The 16,686-nt window shown below is 37.7% G+C and overlaps 1 protein-coding gene across 2 annotated transcripts; it reads left to right on the top strand.

The window, feature by feature from the left end:
- Window positions 1–10,589: 10,589 nt before the first annotated feature.
- On the top strand, window positions 10,590–12,598 carry LOC746060 (glycerol kinase). Of its 2 annotated transcripts, XM_016944142.4 has the most exons (2): window positions 10,616–12,308; window positions 12,396–12,598. In XM_016944142.4, the coding sequence occupies exons 1-2, from the start codon at window positions 10,745–10,747 to the stop codon at window positions 12,404–12,406; spliced, it is 1,575 nt and encodes a 524-aa protein (XP_016799631.1). In that variant the 5' UTR covers window positions 10,616–10,744; the 3' UTR covers window positions 12,407–12,598. The 2 variants fall into 2 exon arrangements, with proteins under 2 accessions (XP_001152785.3, XP_016799631.1); XM_001152785.6 differs by having other exon boundaries at window positions 10,590–12,598.
- The last annotated feature ends 4,088 nt before the right edge of the window (window positions 12,599–16,686 follow it).

Genomic DNA, 16,686 nt, shown 5'->3' with positions numbered 1-16,686 from the left:
ATGACTTCCAGTTCCATCTATGTTGCTGAAAATGACAGGATTTTGTTATTTTGTACGGCTGAATGGTATTCCATTGTGTATATATACCACATTTTCTTTTTCCATTCATCTGTTGATGGGCACTTAAGTTGATTCCTTATCTTGGCTATTGTGAATAGCATGGAGATAAATATAGGACTGTAAGTATCCTTTTGATAGACCGATTTCCTTTCCTTTGGATAAATGCCCAGTAGTGTGATTGCTGGATCATCTGGTAGTTCTATGTTTTGCTTTTTGAGAAACCTCCATACAGTTTTGATAGCACAGTAGGCTGACTATAGTTAACAATTTATTGTATATTTCAAAATAGCTAGAAGAGAATATTTGAAATATTCCCAACACAAATAAATTATAAATTTTCAAGGCAATGGATATTTTAAATACCCCAATTAGATCATTACAAATTATATGTATGTACCAAAATATCACATGTACCCCATAAATGTATATAATCATTATGTGTCAATAAAACATTTTTTAAAAAACTTTCCCTTTAGTACCTATTTGTCTCCTTAGAATATTTATGAGATTATCATAGTACATATTTTCATATGATGGTTTTATTTTCTTAGAGTACTGTATGATGTATGCATTTTGGTACCTTAATAATGACATTTCTGCATTCTTGTTGCTTCACGCTAAGATTTAGTAGTGCTTATATTTTGAAACTGTGTCACAGAAAAGTTAACATTTATTGTTCATTATTTTAAAGCACTTCAGTAAGACAGAAAGCAAGCAGAGATCGGAGAGAAGTAGAATTTGGAAGAGGAAATGTTTCTGGATGCCTGCTTTTATGGCTTTTTGCCCGATTACATGTGGAGTGGCTATCATGGCTTTTTGTCTGGTTACACATGGAGTGGCTAAAACTCAGATAAATCTGTAGTCTTACTTGTTTAGGAATCAATGGCCACATTTTGGGGCAACCACAGCAGCTGAAAAATAAGTAAATAATACACTGAAAGGTGAAAGTCGCAAACAGAGTGCCACAAATTCTGTATATAACTTTGGCTCAAACATCTGGCTGACCCCTGAACTATACATGGTGGGGAAAACAGTAAGCTTCAGTTCTTTTAGCCTTAGCTAAAATATTTCATCTGATGCCAACTGCAGAAGAGACAGAGACTGAATTAATTTGTTGCTTCAACCAACAAACAAGTTAATTCTCTGCACAGCAGTGGTCCCCAACCTTTTTGGCACCAGGGGACCAAGACCGGTTTTCAGGAAGACAATTTTTCCACCGATGGGGTGTGGGGGTAGGTTTCAGGATGAAACTGTTCTACCTCAGATCATCAGGCATTAGATTCTCATAAGGAGCATGCAACCTAGATCCCTCGCATGTGCAGTTCACAATAGGGTTCACACTCCTATGAGAATCTAATGTCACCACTGACCTAAAAGGAGGCGGAGCTCAGGTGGTAATGCTTGCTGGCCCACGGCTCACCTCCTGCTGTGAGGCCTGGTTCCTAACAGGCCAGGGACCAGTACTGGTCCATGACCTGGGGGTTGGAGACCCCTGCTGTAGAGGAACTAAATTTGGAATCTACAAGGTATCATTCACAAAGACAGTGTTACATAAACAAAGACAGCGATACATAAACAAAAAGTAAGTACAATGTTAGTATATCTGCAATACAAGATATGCTAAAGGAAGTTTTTTTAGGCTGAAGAGAAATGATACCAGATGTAAAATGAAATCTAAATAGAGAAATGAAAAGCATAAAAAATGGCCAATATGTGGGTAAATATAAACCACTATCTTTTATTTTCCTTTTAATTTCTTTTAAATATAAGTTGCTTTAAAGCAAAAATTATAATGTATTATGAGATTTAATGTATGTGGGTATAATACATATGGCAGCTATAGTATAAAAGAGCGGTGGTAAGAGGAAATGCATAACACCAATGTTCTTTTATTTTATGTGAAGTGGTACAATATGAACTCTGAGAACACAGAAAGATTAGTGGTTTATATTGTAATCCCTAAAGCAATCACTTTAAAATACAATAAGGTATAGCTATAAAGTAAATAGAGAAAGCAGAATGAAGTTCTAAAACATATTTATTTCACCTAAAACAAGACAAACACATATGCATAAGATTGTGATTGGATCCCTTCCTTTCACTGTATACAAAAAATCAACCCCAGATTGATTAAAGACATAAATGTAAAACCTAAAACTATAAAAACTCTAGGAGAAAATCTAGGAAATACCATTATGGACACAGGCTGACAAAGATTTTATGATGAAGACTCCAAAAGCAATTGCAGCAAAAACAAAAATTCACAAGTGGGACCTAATTAAACTAAAGAGCTTCTGCACAGCAAAAGAAACTATCAACAGAATAAACAGACAACATACAGAAAGGGAGAAAATATTTGTAAACTATGCATCTGACAAAGGTCTAATATCCAGAATCTATAAGAAACTTAAACAAATCAACAAGCAAAAACAAACAGCCTGATTAAAAAATGGGCAAAGGACATGAATAGTTTTCAAAAAAAGACATACATGCAGCCAACAGGCATATGAAAGAATGCTCAACATCACCAATCATTAGAGAAATGCAAATCAAAACTGCAAAGAGATAGCATCTCACACCAGTCATAATGGCTATTATTAAAAAGTCAAAAAATAACAGATGCTGACAAGGTTGTGGAGAAAAGTTAACAATTATACACTGCTAGTGGGAATGTAAATTAGTTCAGCCACTGTGAAAAGCAGTTTGGCAATTTCTTAAAGAACTAAAACAGAACTACTATTATACCCAGCAATCCCATTACTGGGTACATACCCAAAGGAATGTAAATCGTTCTCCCATAAAGACATATGCACGTGTATGTTCTCTGAAGCACTGTTCACAATAGCAAAGACATGGAGTCAACCTAGATGCCCACCAATGATGGATTGAACAAAGAAAATGTGATACATACATACCATAAAAAGAATGAGATTATGTCTTTTGCAGGGGTGTGGATGGAGCTAGAGGCCATTATCCTTAGCAAACTAGCACAGAGACAGAAAACCAAATACCTCACATTCTCCCTTATAAGTGGTAGTTAAACACTGAGTACACATGAACATTATGATTGCAACAACAGATATCAGGGGCTACTAGGGGGAAGGGTAGTTGGGAGGGGAGGGATGAAAAACTTACATACTATGCTCACTTTCTGGGTGATGGGATCAATTGTACCTCAAACCTCAGCATCACATAATATATCCATGTAAGAAACCTGCACATGTACCCCCTGAACCTAAAATAAAAGTTGAAATTGTAAAATAAAAAGTAAAATAAAATGTAGGTTTTTATTTTCATTATTCAGATACAGTAAAGCCAACAGATGCGGAGATAATTGCCACTGAATAGATAGATTATTACACTTCTCAAATGCAGGGGGCACACCAGGCCAAGCAACTGAGATGCTTGTTAAGAAAGTAAAAGATGGCCAAGAAAAGCCTAACATACAATAACCCCTGCTTTCAAGGGACTTAGAGTTTAGTTCAAAGAATGGTGATATGGGAGGCTCTTTACCATTCTCAGAGTCAGACAGCTTCAGAGATGCTAATGGTGAAATCAATCTTTCTTTTATTTAGAAATATGGGCTCAAATTAGATATACACATTGCTTTGCTTTCCTGTCACCTTTTTGTGCCAAGAGGCAGCAAGATTCCTTAGTTCACACTTTTTAGTCACCCCATATACCTACAATCTTGAAATACATCCACTACCCTATAGCAACTTACATTAAATGATGCCTTACAGTTTAAAATGCAATTTCACAGGTGTTTTAACAAAATAATCCTAAAATGTATGCCGAGCATGAACTATTATTCCTATTTTTTGGATACATAAACTGATTAAGGGAGATCTGCATAGTGGGTTTAAAAGTCAGGGGGTTATACACTCACAGATAATGGGTTGTTGACTTTGAGCAAAAATTCCCCAGAAATGTAATCCTTATTCGGTCCCAGTTGGAAATCAGAGGGGGTGATTGCGAAGGAGTAGAGGGCTAATATGGAAAGAAAGATGAGTATCCTAGGGTGTGCTGAGGATAACTCTTCTTGTGGAAAAAGAAAAGTCATAAGCTCAGAAGTCCTGGGCTTGCTGGGATGCCATTAAAAACGAGTCAGCCCCTCACTCAACTTCCCGCTTTTAAATGGGTGCCAACCCGTATGTTCATCGCAGCACTATTCATGTTCGCAAAGACATGGAATCAACCATAGGTGCTCATCTAGGTGGATTGAATAAAAAAATGTACTATGCCACCATAGAAAAAAAATGAAATCATGTCCTTTGCAGCAACATGGATGCAGCTGGAGGCAATAATCCTAAGCAAAATAATGCAAAATCAGAAAACCAAATACTGCATGTTCTCACTCATACGTGGGAACTAAACATTGAGTACACAAAGACAGGAACAATGGACACTGGGGCCTACTTGAGGGGAGAACAAGGAAGACAGTTTAGGATTGAAAAATCTACCTGTCAGGTAGTACGGTTAAGGATTAGTGCACTTCCAATTGAATGAAGGATAGCTGTATTATGTTAGGCTTAATTATGACCTTATGATTATCTTTACTTGGAGATTAAGTATGATTTCAGGAAATGAGTATGGGTTCAAGTTGACAAGGGGTGGGCTTGTGATGGTTAATATTAAGTGTTAACTTGATTGGATCAAAGGATACAAAATATTGTTTCTGGGTGTATCTGGGTATTTCTGGGTGTTGCCAGAAGAGATTAACATTGGAGTCAGTGGACTGGGAGAGGAAGACCCACCCTCAGGAAGACCCACCCTCAGGAAAACCCACCCACAATCTGGGTGGGCACCATCCAATCAGCTTCCAATGTGGCTAGAAAAAGCAGACAGAAGAAGGTGGAAGAAGCTGACTTGCTGAGCCTTTCAGCCTTCATCTTTCTCCCATGCTGGATGCTTCCTGCTCCCGAACATCAACTCCAAGTTCTTCAGCTTTTGGACTCTTGGACTTACACCAGTGGTTTGCCAGGGGCTCTTGGACCTTCAGCCACAGACTGAAGGCTGCACTGTTGGCTTCGCTACTTTTGAGGTTTTGGGACTTGGACTGAGCCACTACTGTCTTCCTTGCTCCTCAACTTGCAGATGGCCTATCGTGGGACTTCACCTTGTGATCATGTGAGTCAATTCTCCTTAATAAAATCCTTTTCACATATACATATATCGTATTAATTTTGTCCCTCTAGAGAACCCTGACTAATACACTATCTGGTTGATGAAATAATTTGTACAACAAACCCCAGCGACATGTAATTTATCCATGTAACAAACTGGCATATATATGTACCCTCTGAACCCAAAAGTTGGAAGGGGCAAAAAAGAAAGCAAACAAAGGATAGAGGAATTTTTTAAAGGAGATGCACTAAAATAGCAAAATATTGTAATTAAATCAAATTTTATTGATAGTACTTTAAATGCTAATAGACTAAACACCCCCAAGTAAAAGGCAAAGATTATGAGAATATATCCAAAAACAAGATCTAAATATATGTTGTCTAAAGGAAATGCAGTTTAACTATAACAGCAAAATAGGCTGAAAATAAAGGGAAAGAAAAAGATCTACCACACAAACAGTAAGCATAAGAAAGCTGTAGTGGTGATATTAATATCAGATTTTGTACTTGGTGGCTACAGGACATTTTATGCCTCTGCCTCAGGATATAACCATGAATAAAATGAACAAAGTTCTCACCCTTTCAAAGTTAATGTTTTAGTGGGGTTGGTAAAAGATAATAAACAAATAAGTAAAATATGGAGTATGTGATATGGCCTAGCTAATTTGGACAAGCACAACATGATTGACAGTTAAGAGAAGGGAGTTAGGAGCCATGATGGTGGATTTCAGTCACAGCTCTGCCCACTTAAAAACTGTGTGACCTTAGGGACAATAATAATAGTATCTCCCTATTAAACTTGATGTGAGAAATAAATGTGTTAGTACATATGAAGCACTGAAAACAGTGCATGGCTAAGAGAGGGAACTACCAAAGTTTGTGCTGTCATTTTTATTGTGGAACAATTAATGCAGGGAAAGGAGATGGGGAGTGCAGAAGGGATGTGAACTTTTAAAAGTAGTATAATCATTGAAGTTCTCACTGATGGAAATGACACTTGAGCAAAGACCTATTTCTATATAAAGGATTATTGTGTGTTACAGCAGAAGCCAGCACAGGGGAAGTGACTCACTGAAAGTCCTATGACCCGTGATAGACCTGGTATCTGAGGCCTAGGTACCAGATACCGTTTCTCCAGTGGACTTATGAATGTCATTTCTTTCTCAGACTTAATGGAAAATTGCTTCTTTGACATTCAACTAAAAGGTGAAATGACAAAGACATAAAAACACATGGAATAAAAAGCTTTCAATGATAAATTCTGTTCCTCTAGGTTTTGTTTTTGTTTTGTTTTGTTTGGGATTGTTTTGGAGGGGGGACAGGGTCTTGCTTTGTCACCCAGACTGGAGTGCAGTGGTGCAATCACAGCTCATTGCAGCCTCAACCTCCCTCGCTCAAGCAATCTTCCCACCTCAGCATCCCAAGTAGCTGTGACTAGGCAGGCACATGCCACCATACCAGACTAGTTTTTGTATTTTTTTGTGTGTGTGGAGACAGAGTTTCATTATTTTGCCCAAGCTAGTCTCAAACTGCTGGACTCAAGCAATCCTCCCGCCTCAGCCTCCCAAAGTGTTGGGATTACAGGCATGAGTCACTGCACCTGGCCCTTCAGAAGTTTTTAACATTTCATTCTTACTACGAAATGCTTTTTCTCACATTAACTTCTTTCTTCTTACTACTCTCACAAACATTTTTGCTTTCCAAACTCGATTCTAAAATCCACCATTTCACACACTCTCCAGACAATATCCCCAAATCCCATAGAGTATCAGTAGGGTCACAGACTTTCTTTTTAACAATGATCATAAAGTCATAAATACACATTAACTGGTTCCAAATTCTTTACAGTGAATTATATTACTAATTTAATTATAAAAAGGAAGGGAAAGTTAAAAAAAGACTTTGCCTATCCAAAAACAGAAAAATAATTTTAAAGAAATATGAATTATGGGAAACAATTCCAGCATATTTTACAGGCAGATATTTAATATTCTTAATATATAAATAAGTCTGAATACCTAAAATAGTTTTATTCCAAGTCTGCAGTGAAATAATTCAAATAATAATTCTGCATTACAAACATATAAAGACTAAGGAAGAACAAAATTATAATGTATGTAAGCAAAAATACATATTAAACAACAGAATTTATTAACCATACTATACATATAGTGATTAAAATTTTCTAAAACAATATATAATGTCATCTGAACCTACCTATATAGTACTAGGAACATGGAAATATATCTGGAGAATAGAAACTACATTACCAAGGATGGACATCTTGTTACATAACAGGACAAGAGATTTAAAACTTTTCTCCAATGAATACTTATTTCTCCACTGCATTTATTTTTGGAACAAATACATTAATTTTGAAGTCAGCAAAATTAAAACGAGATAAAATTTTATAATATTATATATTTCTCATTAGAAATTTGACCACAATAATAATTCTGTCAAAATGTAGTCCTGTACATGAAAAAATATATATCAAATATACATACATATGTGCACATAATTTTTAAAAAGAAGTTACAAAACATTTTGCAATAGACATCTGTATGCAGGCATTTATGTGTGTGTGTGTGTGTGTGTGTATATATATACATATATATAAAAAAATCATCTGTCTCACACACACACAAACAAACACACATACACAGAGAGCTTTCTTTTTATCATGGAGGAGGCTGAAGAAAACTTCCTGGCACATGATTTAATATAATTTAATTACAGTAGGCTCTGTCTGGGCCACTTTATTTGCCATGTAAAATTCTAGAAAGTTCCTTCTGATGGGGCCTGTCCTTCCCAGGCTTCCTGCTTAATGATGTACAAGTAGCCATTTTGGAACTGGTCACTAGATGGTACTGATCTCTAATTTCTGATTTTTCCAATGAAAATCAATAATAATTTGGGAAAATGAAACAATCTTCTGCTAAAAGTCATTTTGCCTTGTGAGTGGTGCAAGAGTGTGTAAATCAAAATAATGATCAAATCCCTTTACTTAGTTTTCCTTTCTATGGTTCCACAAATATAAATATTTCTTCTTACTACTCTCACAAACATCTTTACTTTCCAAACTTGATTCTAAAACCCACCATTTCACACACTCTCCTGACAGTATCCCTAAATCCCATACAGCACGTAGCAATAGTGGTAACACTCTGCTGTGAGGGCTGGGGTCAGAGCAAAGAGAGGAGAATGGGTTCAGCCACTTTCTATAATTGTTTCATTAAGTTTCACACAGTTTTCTGGACATGCCCAACCGCTGAATAGTGGATTTCCATAATGGATTTCTCCAGGGATGAATCAGGTTATATAGCATTTCCCGTCTTTTATATCTGGCTAGAATCTCAGATTATCTCCTCCTTCTACTCTTTCCCTGGATAATGCCTCTTTTCCCCTCGGGTCTCAGTTTAAACATCACTTCCTGTGGGAAGCTTCCCCAACACATCCTAACGGTTTTATTAACTTTACCCACCTAGTAACTCCACCAGCTTCACCATTTCCAGATACACTTTTTCATTTGAAAAGGGTCCAATGAGTGTGCACTCAAAATTTCTCATGGCTGTGGCTTCACACAATGGACTGATGACTCTGGAGCTTTCAAATGTCTTATCTAATGATTGGCCCAAGGATTTGCCTATTCCACTTTTGAGCGGGATGCCTGGGACATAGGTCAGATGAGTAACATAGGTCAGATAAGCCCAGATAGTGAAGACTACAGTGGATACTTAACTCTTCAATGCCCAGACACTGAAGAACATCTTGATTATGGTATATACTTTTATGGGCTTTGTTTCTGAATGTAACAGGAATTCACCCTCAATTTAAACAACAGAGAAACCACATTCATAAATGTAGGGGAAAATACAAATAACAAGCTCACTGCAACCTCTGCCTCCTGGGTTCAAGTGATTCTCCTGCCTCTGCCTCCCGAGTAGCTGGGATTACAGGTGCCTGCCACCACACCCAGCTAATTTTTGTATTTTTAGTAGAGACGCAGTTTTGCCATGTTGGCCAGGCTGGTTCTCGAACTCCTGACCTCAGGTGATCCACCTGCCTCGGCATCTCAAAGTCCTGGGATTACAGGTGTGAGCCACCGTGCCTGACCAATTAGTGATATTTTAATCAGTTTCTACTATCTTCTAGGCCCCTTCCTTCTATTCTTATTAAATTCTCACAATAATAATAATGTCACTAGACTAGTGTTATGAGAATGTTGATAGATTATTCTGCTGCCACTACTAGTTTATATGATACTTAATAGCATTGCTTCCCTTCTATTTCTATTTAGGAGGTGAAGAATCTTTTAAGAAAGTGGAAAGCTGCTATATTTAAATTTGTATTGCAAAACATTTGTGATACAGTATTTGTAAAATTGAGGTAAAAAAAATTCTCAAAGTCTATTTTTTCATCTCGTTCTTTTAATAAAGGAACTATAGCTGAAAAAAAAAAGGAATAAGATAAATTCCCTGAAGTGGAAATTGTGGGACAGAATAAATTTTTGTCCAGTTTTGTTTTGATGGAAGGTGCATTTGGAAACAGACTACATTCATTTTTTTAAGACAATACAAAAGGCTGACAAAGACTCAGAGCAACTTAACTGTCATACATTGCCCTGGCAGGGATTCAAATGGCAAAATGACCTTGGAAAACAATTTGGCAGTTTTTATAAACAACATAAAGATAGCACTTAACCCACAATCCCACTCCTAGGTATTTTACCCAAGAGATTTGAAGACTTCATAAGTTTGCATAAAAATGTGTACATGAATGTTCATAGTTTCATTGTTCATAATAGACAAAAGTAGAAAAAGCCCAAATGTCTATCAATTGATGAATGGATAAATATATGGTATTGTAATCCATACAATGAAATATTAATATTATTCAGCCTTAAGAAGGAATTAAGTGACTGATGTATGATACAATGCAGATGAACCTAAAAAATATTACGCTAAGTGAAAGAAACCAGAAAAAAACAAAGGAATATTTCCTATATAATTCCACTTTTATAACATTGTGGAAAATATAAAACTATAGAGATAAAAAATCAGATTAGAGGTTGCCAGAGACTGGCGGGAGGGAGAAGGGGATTGACTACAAGAGCACGACTGGGCTCTACCAGTGATAGAAATGTTTATGCCTCTGTGATGGTCATGGTTGCCAATTGTATTCATTTTTCAGTTATCGAACTGAACACCTAAAAACAATCAGACTGACAGTAGGTAAAGTATATCCCAGTAACCAAAGTTGAGGGGGCAGAAATGAACCACATTTAAGACCAGTTCTGAGTTGAAGAGGCTGCTGAAACACTGAGAGAATACCATCAGAAACAACAGGAAACACTTACAAATAGCTAACAGAGCAACTGTTCACATTTGGCTATTTCCCTTGCCCTCTGTGCAAACTTTCTGGTTTTAAAAATAAAATAAGTAGGTTCAGTGGACGCGCGCGGCCTCGATCTCTGGACTCGTCACCTGCCCCTCCCCCTCCCGCCGCCGTCACCCAGGAAACCGGCCGCAATCGCCGGCCGACCTGAAGCTGGTTTCATGGCAGCCTCAAAGAAGGCAGTTTTGGGGCCATTGGTGGGGGCGGTGGACCAGGGCACTAGTTCGACGCGCTTTTTGGTTTTCAATTCAAAAACAGCTGAACTACTTAGTCATCATCACGTAGAAATAAAACAAGAGTTCCCAAGAGAAGGATGGGTGGAACAGGACCCTAAGGAAATTCTACATTCTGTCTATGAGTGTATAGAGAAAACATGTGAGAAACTTGGACAGCTCAATATTGATATTTCCAACATAAAAGCTATTGGTGTCAGCAACCAGAGGGAAACCACTGTAGTCTGGGACAAGATAACTGGAGAGCCTCTCTACAATGCTGCGGTGTGGCTTGATCTAAGAACCCAGTCTACCGTTGAGAGTCTTAGTAAAAGAATTCCAGGAAATAATAACTTTGTCAAGTCCAAGACAGGCCTTCCACTTAGCACTTACTTCAGTGCAGTGAAACTTCGTTGGCTCCTTGACAATGTGAGAAAAGTTCAAAAGGCCGTTGAAGAAAAACGAGCTCTTTTTGGGACTATTGATTCATGGCTTATTTGGAATTTGACAGGAGGAGTCAATGGAGGTGTCCACTATACAGATGTAACAAATGCAAGTAGGACTATGCTTTTCAACATTCATTCTTTGGAATGGGATAAACAATTCTGCGAATTTTTTGGAATTCCAATGGAAATTCTTCCAAATGTCCGGAGTTCTTCTGAGATCTATGGCCTAATGAAAGCTGGGGCCTTGGAAGGTGTGCCAATATCTGGGTGTTTAGGGGACCAGTCTGCTGCATTGGTGGGACAAATGTGCTTCCAGATTGGACAAGCCAAAAATACGTATGGAACAGGATGTTTCTTACTGTGTAATACAGGCCATAAGTGTGTATTTTCTGATCATGGCCTTCTCACCACAGTGGCTTACAAACTTGGCAGAGACAAACCAGTATATTATGCTTTGGAAGGTTCTGTAGCTATAGCTGGTGCTGTTATTCGCTGGCTAAGAGACAATCTTGGAATTATAAAGACCTCAGAAGAAATTGAAAAACTTGCTAAAGAAGTAGGTACTTCTTATGGCTGCTACTTCGTCCCAGCATTTTCGGGGTTATATGCACCTTATTGGGAGCCCAGCACAAGAGGGATAATCTGTGGACTCACTCAGTTCACCAATAAATGCCATATTGCTTTTGCTGCATTAGAAGCTGTTTGTTTCCAAACTCGAGAGATTTTGGATGCCATGAATCGAGACTGTGGAATTCCACTCAGTCATTTGCAGGTAGATGGAGGAATGACCAGCAACAAAATTCTTATGCAGCTACAAGCAGACATTCTGTACATACCAGTAGTGAAGCCCTCAATGCCCGAAACCACTGCACTGGGTGCTGCTATGGCGGCAGGGGCTGCAGAAGGAGTCGGCGTATGGAGTCTCGAACCCGAGGATTTGTCTGCCGTCACGATGGAGCTGTTTGAACCTCAGATTAATGCTGAGGAAAGTGAAATTCGTTATTCTACATGGAAGAAAGCTGTGATGAAGTCAATGGGTTGGGTTACAACTCAATCTCCAGAAAGTGGTGACCCTAGTATCTTCTGTAGTCTGCCCTTGGGCTTTTTTATAGTGAATAGCATGGTAATGTTAATCGGAGCAAGGTACATCTCAGGTATTCCATAAAACCTACCAACTCATGGATTCCCAAGATGTGAGCTTTTTACATAATGAAAGAACCCAGCAATTCTGTCTGTTAATGCAATGACACTATTCATAGACTTTGATTTTATTTATAAGCCACTTGCTGCATGACCCTCCAAGTAGACCTGTGGCTTAAAATAAAGAAAATGCAGCAAAAAGAATGCTATAGAAATATTTGGTGGTTGTTTTTTTTTTAAACATCCACAGTTAAGGTTGGGCCAGCTACCTTTGGGGCTGACCCCCTCCATTGCCATAACATCCTGCTCCATTCCCTCTAAGATGTAGGAAGAATTCGGATCCTTACCATTGGAATCTTCCATCGAACATACTCAAACACTATTGGACCAGGATTTGAGTCTCTGCATGACATATACTTGATTAAAAGGTTATTACTAACCTGTTAAAAATCAGCAGCTCTTGCTTTTAACAGACACCCGAAAAGTCTTCTTTTCTACATAGTTGAAGACAGCAACATCTTCACTGAATGTTTGAATAGAAACCTCTACTAAATTATTAAAATAGACATTTAGTGTTCTCACAGCTTGGATATTTTTCTGAAAAGTTATTTGCCAAAACTGAAATCCTTCAGATGTTTTCCATGGTCCCACTAATTATAATGACTTTCTGTCTGGATCTTATAGGAAAGGATACTTTCTTTTTTCTTCCATCTTTCCTTTTTATATTTTTTACTTTGTATGTATAACATACATGCCTATATATTTTATACACTGAGGGTAGCCCACTTATAAATTAAGAGCACATTATATTCAGAAGGTTCTGACAGGGCTGGTCTTAAGTGAACCACTGTGTATATAAATATGTTGGAAAAGAGCTGTATACATTTTTGGGCAACGGTTATGCATAATATTTACCAGGAGAATTTTTTTCTTAACAAGCCAACATTTAAAATTTATGTTTTATGTCAATAAAAGAAAATATACTTTATTGTGACTTCAACTATATTTCTTATCCCTTACATTTTTATTTAATTGTCTTAGCTTAAAAAAAGAAGAAACTGTGGAATACTACAGTAAATATTGTTTTCAAACACAAGCAATAATTCAAATAGTTATTTTTCTTTTGAATTAATTGTAGACATATTTTGGATCCTGTTGAGGGGATAAGAGGATGTCAAAAAAGTTAAATACCTAAGTAGAAAAAAATATAGAAATAAAGCCAAGAATCTCTTTCAGTTCAAATGTTATCAATTGTTAATAAGAAATTGCTATCTGGGATGACAGAATTATCTCCGCTTAGTGTCTTATTATAACTGAAAGAAGGCTTATCATTACAAATGCCTTCCAATGAAACCAAGAATTTCTCAAAATATTTAATGTCACATATTATAAGAAGTTACCTAATCCTGCTTCTTAACGTCAATTTTTAAAAATATCTTAAAATTACTTTGTTTTGTAGTAAACAGTGAAGAAAAGATTGCCTCCTAATTATTTTTTTCAATGAGTGCTGAATGGGAAAACATTTATATCTTACTATAAAAGGTTCTGTTTTGTTTGGAATTAATGGTAGCTTTATTGACTGTTCTGATTGTGCTGTTTCTAAATTATTGAATCTGCTAGGTTTTATTCATGCAGCCACCACTTAAGTGACATAAATATTATAGAAAGGTACTGTGAAATGATCACTTTGTGGCAGGGGTACTTTTAAACATAAATGTTTCTACAAAAGTAGGTTGAGTTCATTGTAAATAATTGTGAAAGCCACTGTTCAAATAATTTTAAGATTACATTAATTTTTCTATAAATTGCAAGATTTATAAATGTTTGAAATTGTACACATTGATATTTAATCACAAATTTACTTAAAATAAATTGACCACTTGTTCTTAAAAAATAAATAAATAAAAATTAAAAAATAAAATAAAATAAGTATATTATAAAAAAATCTTAATGATAATGACTAAAAGAATAGTAACTTAATGTATAATTTGCTGAAGAGTAGAATTAAACCAAGGATTTGAGAGGAGAAAAAAGCCTGAAAGAATTTGAAAATTGCCAGAAAAACAGAAAAAAAGTAGGGCATAGAAAAGGTAGAAAAATAGAAAGCACAAAATAAAATGGTAAAAGTAAATCCAAATGTATAGGAAATCATATTAAGTATAAACTAACTCAGTCAGTTTTTAAAAAGACAATATCTGATTGATTTTTTTAAGTTCAATTATACGCAATTTACAAGAGACACCACTAAAATGAAATGACACAGAAGGGGAAAACAATTCTAGATACACTGAGTTAACAAGATTTATAGCTAAAATATGACAGCATAGAAATTTTGAAAGTAAAGGGACAGCAAAAGACATACCAGCAAAATACTGAACAAAAGAAACTTAGCGTAGCTATATTACTATCAGGAAAAAAACAGTCTTTAAGGCAAAAAGCATTATTAAGGGTAATGAAGGTCAGTACAGATGAAAGGTATAATTCTCCAGGAAAGTATCACAGTTATATGCTTTTATGCCTCCTACTAACACAGCTTCAAACCTACAGAGCAAAAATCAACGAATTACAAAGAGAAATTGACATATCTACCATTTCTGAGAGTTCTTAACATTCCTCTCTCAGTAATTGATAGATCAAGCAGGCAAAAAAAAAAAAAGTAAAGATATGGAAAACTTGAAAAACAAAATTAACAAGCTTGATCTAATGGACATATTATTCTGCACCAACTATTCAAAAACTCAATAGAAAGGAGGCAGAACAAGATGGCAGAATACAAAGGCTCCACTGACTATTCCCAGAGCAAGGAACCAAGTTAAAATCTACACAGAAAAACACTTTCATAAGAACCAAAAATCAGATGAGCACTCATAATATGCAGTTTTAAATTCATATCACTGAAAGAGGCACTGAAGACATAGAAAATCACCAACTCCACCCTTCCGCAACCCTGGTCAGTAGTGGTGTGGTGCAGAGAGCATCTCTTGGCGCTGGGGGAGGGAGAATACAGTTGTGTGCAATTATGAGGCATTCAAATAAGTGCTGTCCTATTAGAGCAGCAAGGAAAACCAGGACAAACTTAGCTGACAGAGAGAGCATTTAAATCAACACTAGCTAGAGTGAGAATCGCCCATCGCAGCAGTCTGAACTGGAGAGTCCACAAACCTCACCACCCAGGGCTACAGCGCTGTCTCCAAGTAAACTTGAAAGTCAGTCTAGGTTATAAGGACTACAACTCTTAGACAAGTCCTAGTGCTGAACTAGGCCCAGAGACAGTGGACTGTGGGGGTGGGGGGTGGGGCATGCAACCAACTGAGAAACCAGCTGGGTCAGCCTAGGGAGTGCTGGCATCACCTCTCCCCTAACCCCAGGCTTCACAGTTCATGGCTTCAAAAGAGACTCCTTCCTTCTGCTTTAGGAGAGGAGAGGGAAGAGTGGTGAGGACTCTGTCTTCCATCTAAGATACCAGCTCAGTCACAGCAGGATAGGGCACCGCTCAGAGTTACAAAGCCCCCATTCCAAGCCCTAGGTCCTGGATGACATTTCTAGACACACACTGGGCCAGAAGAGAACCCACTGCCTTGAAGGAAAGGACCAAGTCCTTGCAGCATTCATCACCTGCTAACTGAAGAGCCCTTGGGCCCTGAATAACCAGCAGCAATACCCAGGTACTAAATTGAGGACCTTGGGTGAGCCTCTGAGACTAGCTGGCTTCCGGTGAGACTCAGCACATTACCAGCTGTGGTGTCTATGGGGCAAAACTCTTTCTGCTTGAGAAAAGCAGAGGGAAAAGTAAAGGGAGCTTTGTCTTGTACCTTAGGTACCAGCATGACTACAGGGGAGTGAAGCACCAAGAGGGCTCTTGGTGTCCCCAGTTCTAAGAATTTACTCTGGGAAGGTATTTTGGACCTTTCCTGGGAGAGAGGGGAGCCCACTGCCCTGAAGGGTGAGTCCCAGGCCAGGCAGCATTCTCCACAAGCGGACTTAAGAGCTTTGGGGTCTTAAGGGAACATCACTGGTAGTCTGGCAGTACTCCTCATGACCAGAAGAAGCAGCGGCTATGGGGTGAGGTTTCTCTGCCTTTGGAAAAGGAAGAGAAGAGTGACAAGGACTGCATCTTGTGGTTTGAGTGCCAGCTCAGCCACAATAAAATAGAACACCAGATAGACTTCTAAGGTTTTTCATCCTACTCCCTGACTCCCTGATGGCACCTGCAGACCCACCCAGGGCCTGGGGGCCTTTGCTACCCTGAAGAGAAGAATATTGGCTTGGCTGGCCTTGCCACCTGCTAACTGTGGAGCCCCAGGG

This window comes from Pan troglodytes, chromosome X (assembly GCF_028858775.2).
Source record: "Pan troglodytes isolate AG18354 chromosome X, NHGRI_mPanTro3-v2.0_pri, whole genome shotgun sequence".
NCBI lineage: Eukaryota > Metazoa > Chordata > Mammalia > Primates > Hominidae > Pan > Pan troglodytes.
This window is presented reverse-complemented; position numbering and strand designations above follow the sequence as displayed.

Coding starts and splice junctions, on each gene's coding strand:
- LOC746060 (XM_001152785.6), top strand. CDS start 10,745: ATGGCAGCCTCAAAGAAGGCAGTTTTGGGGCCATTGGTGGGGGCGGTG.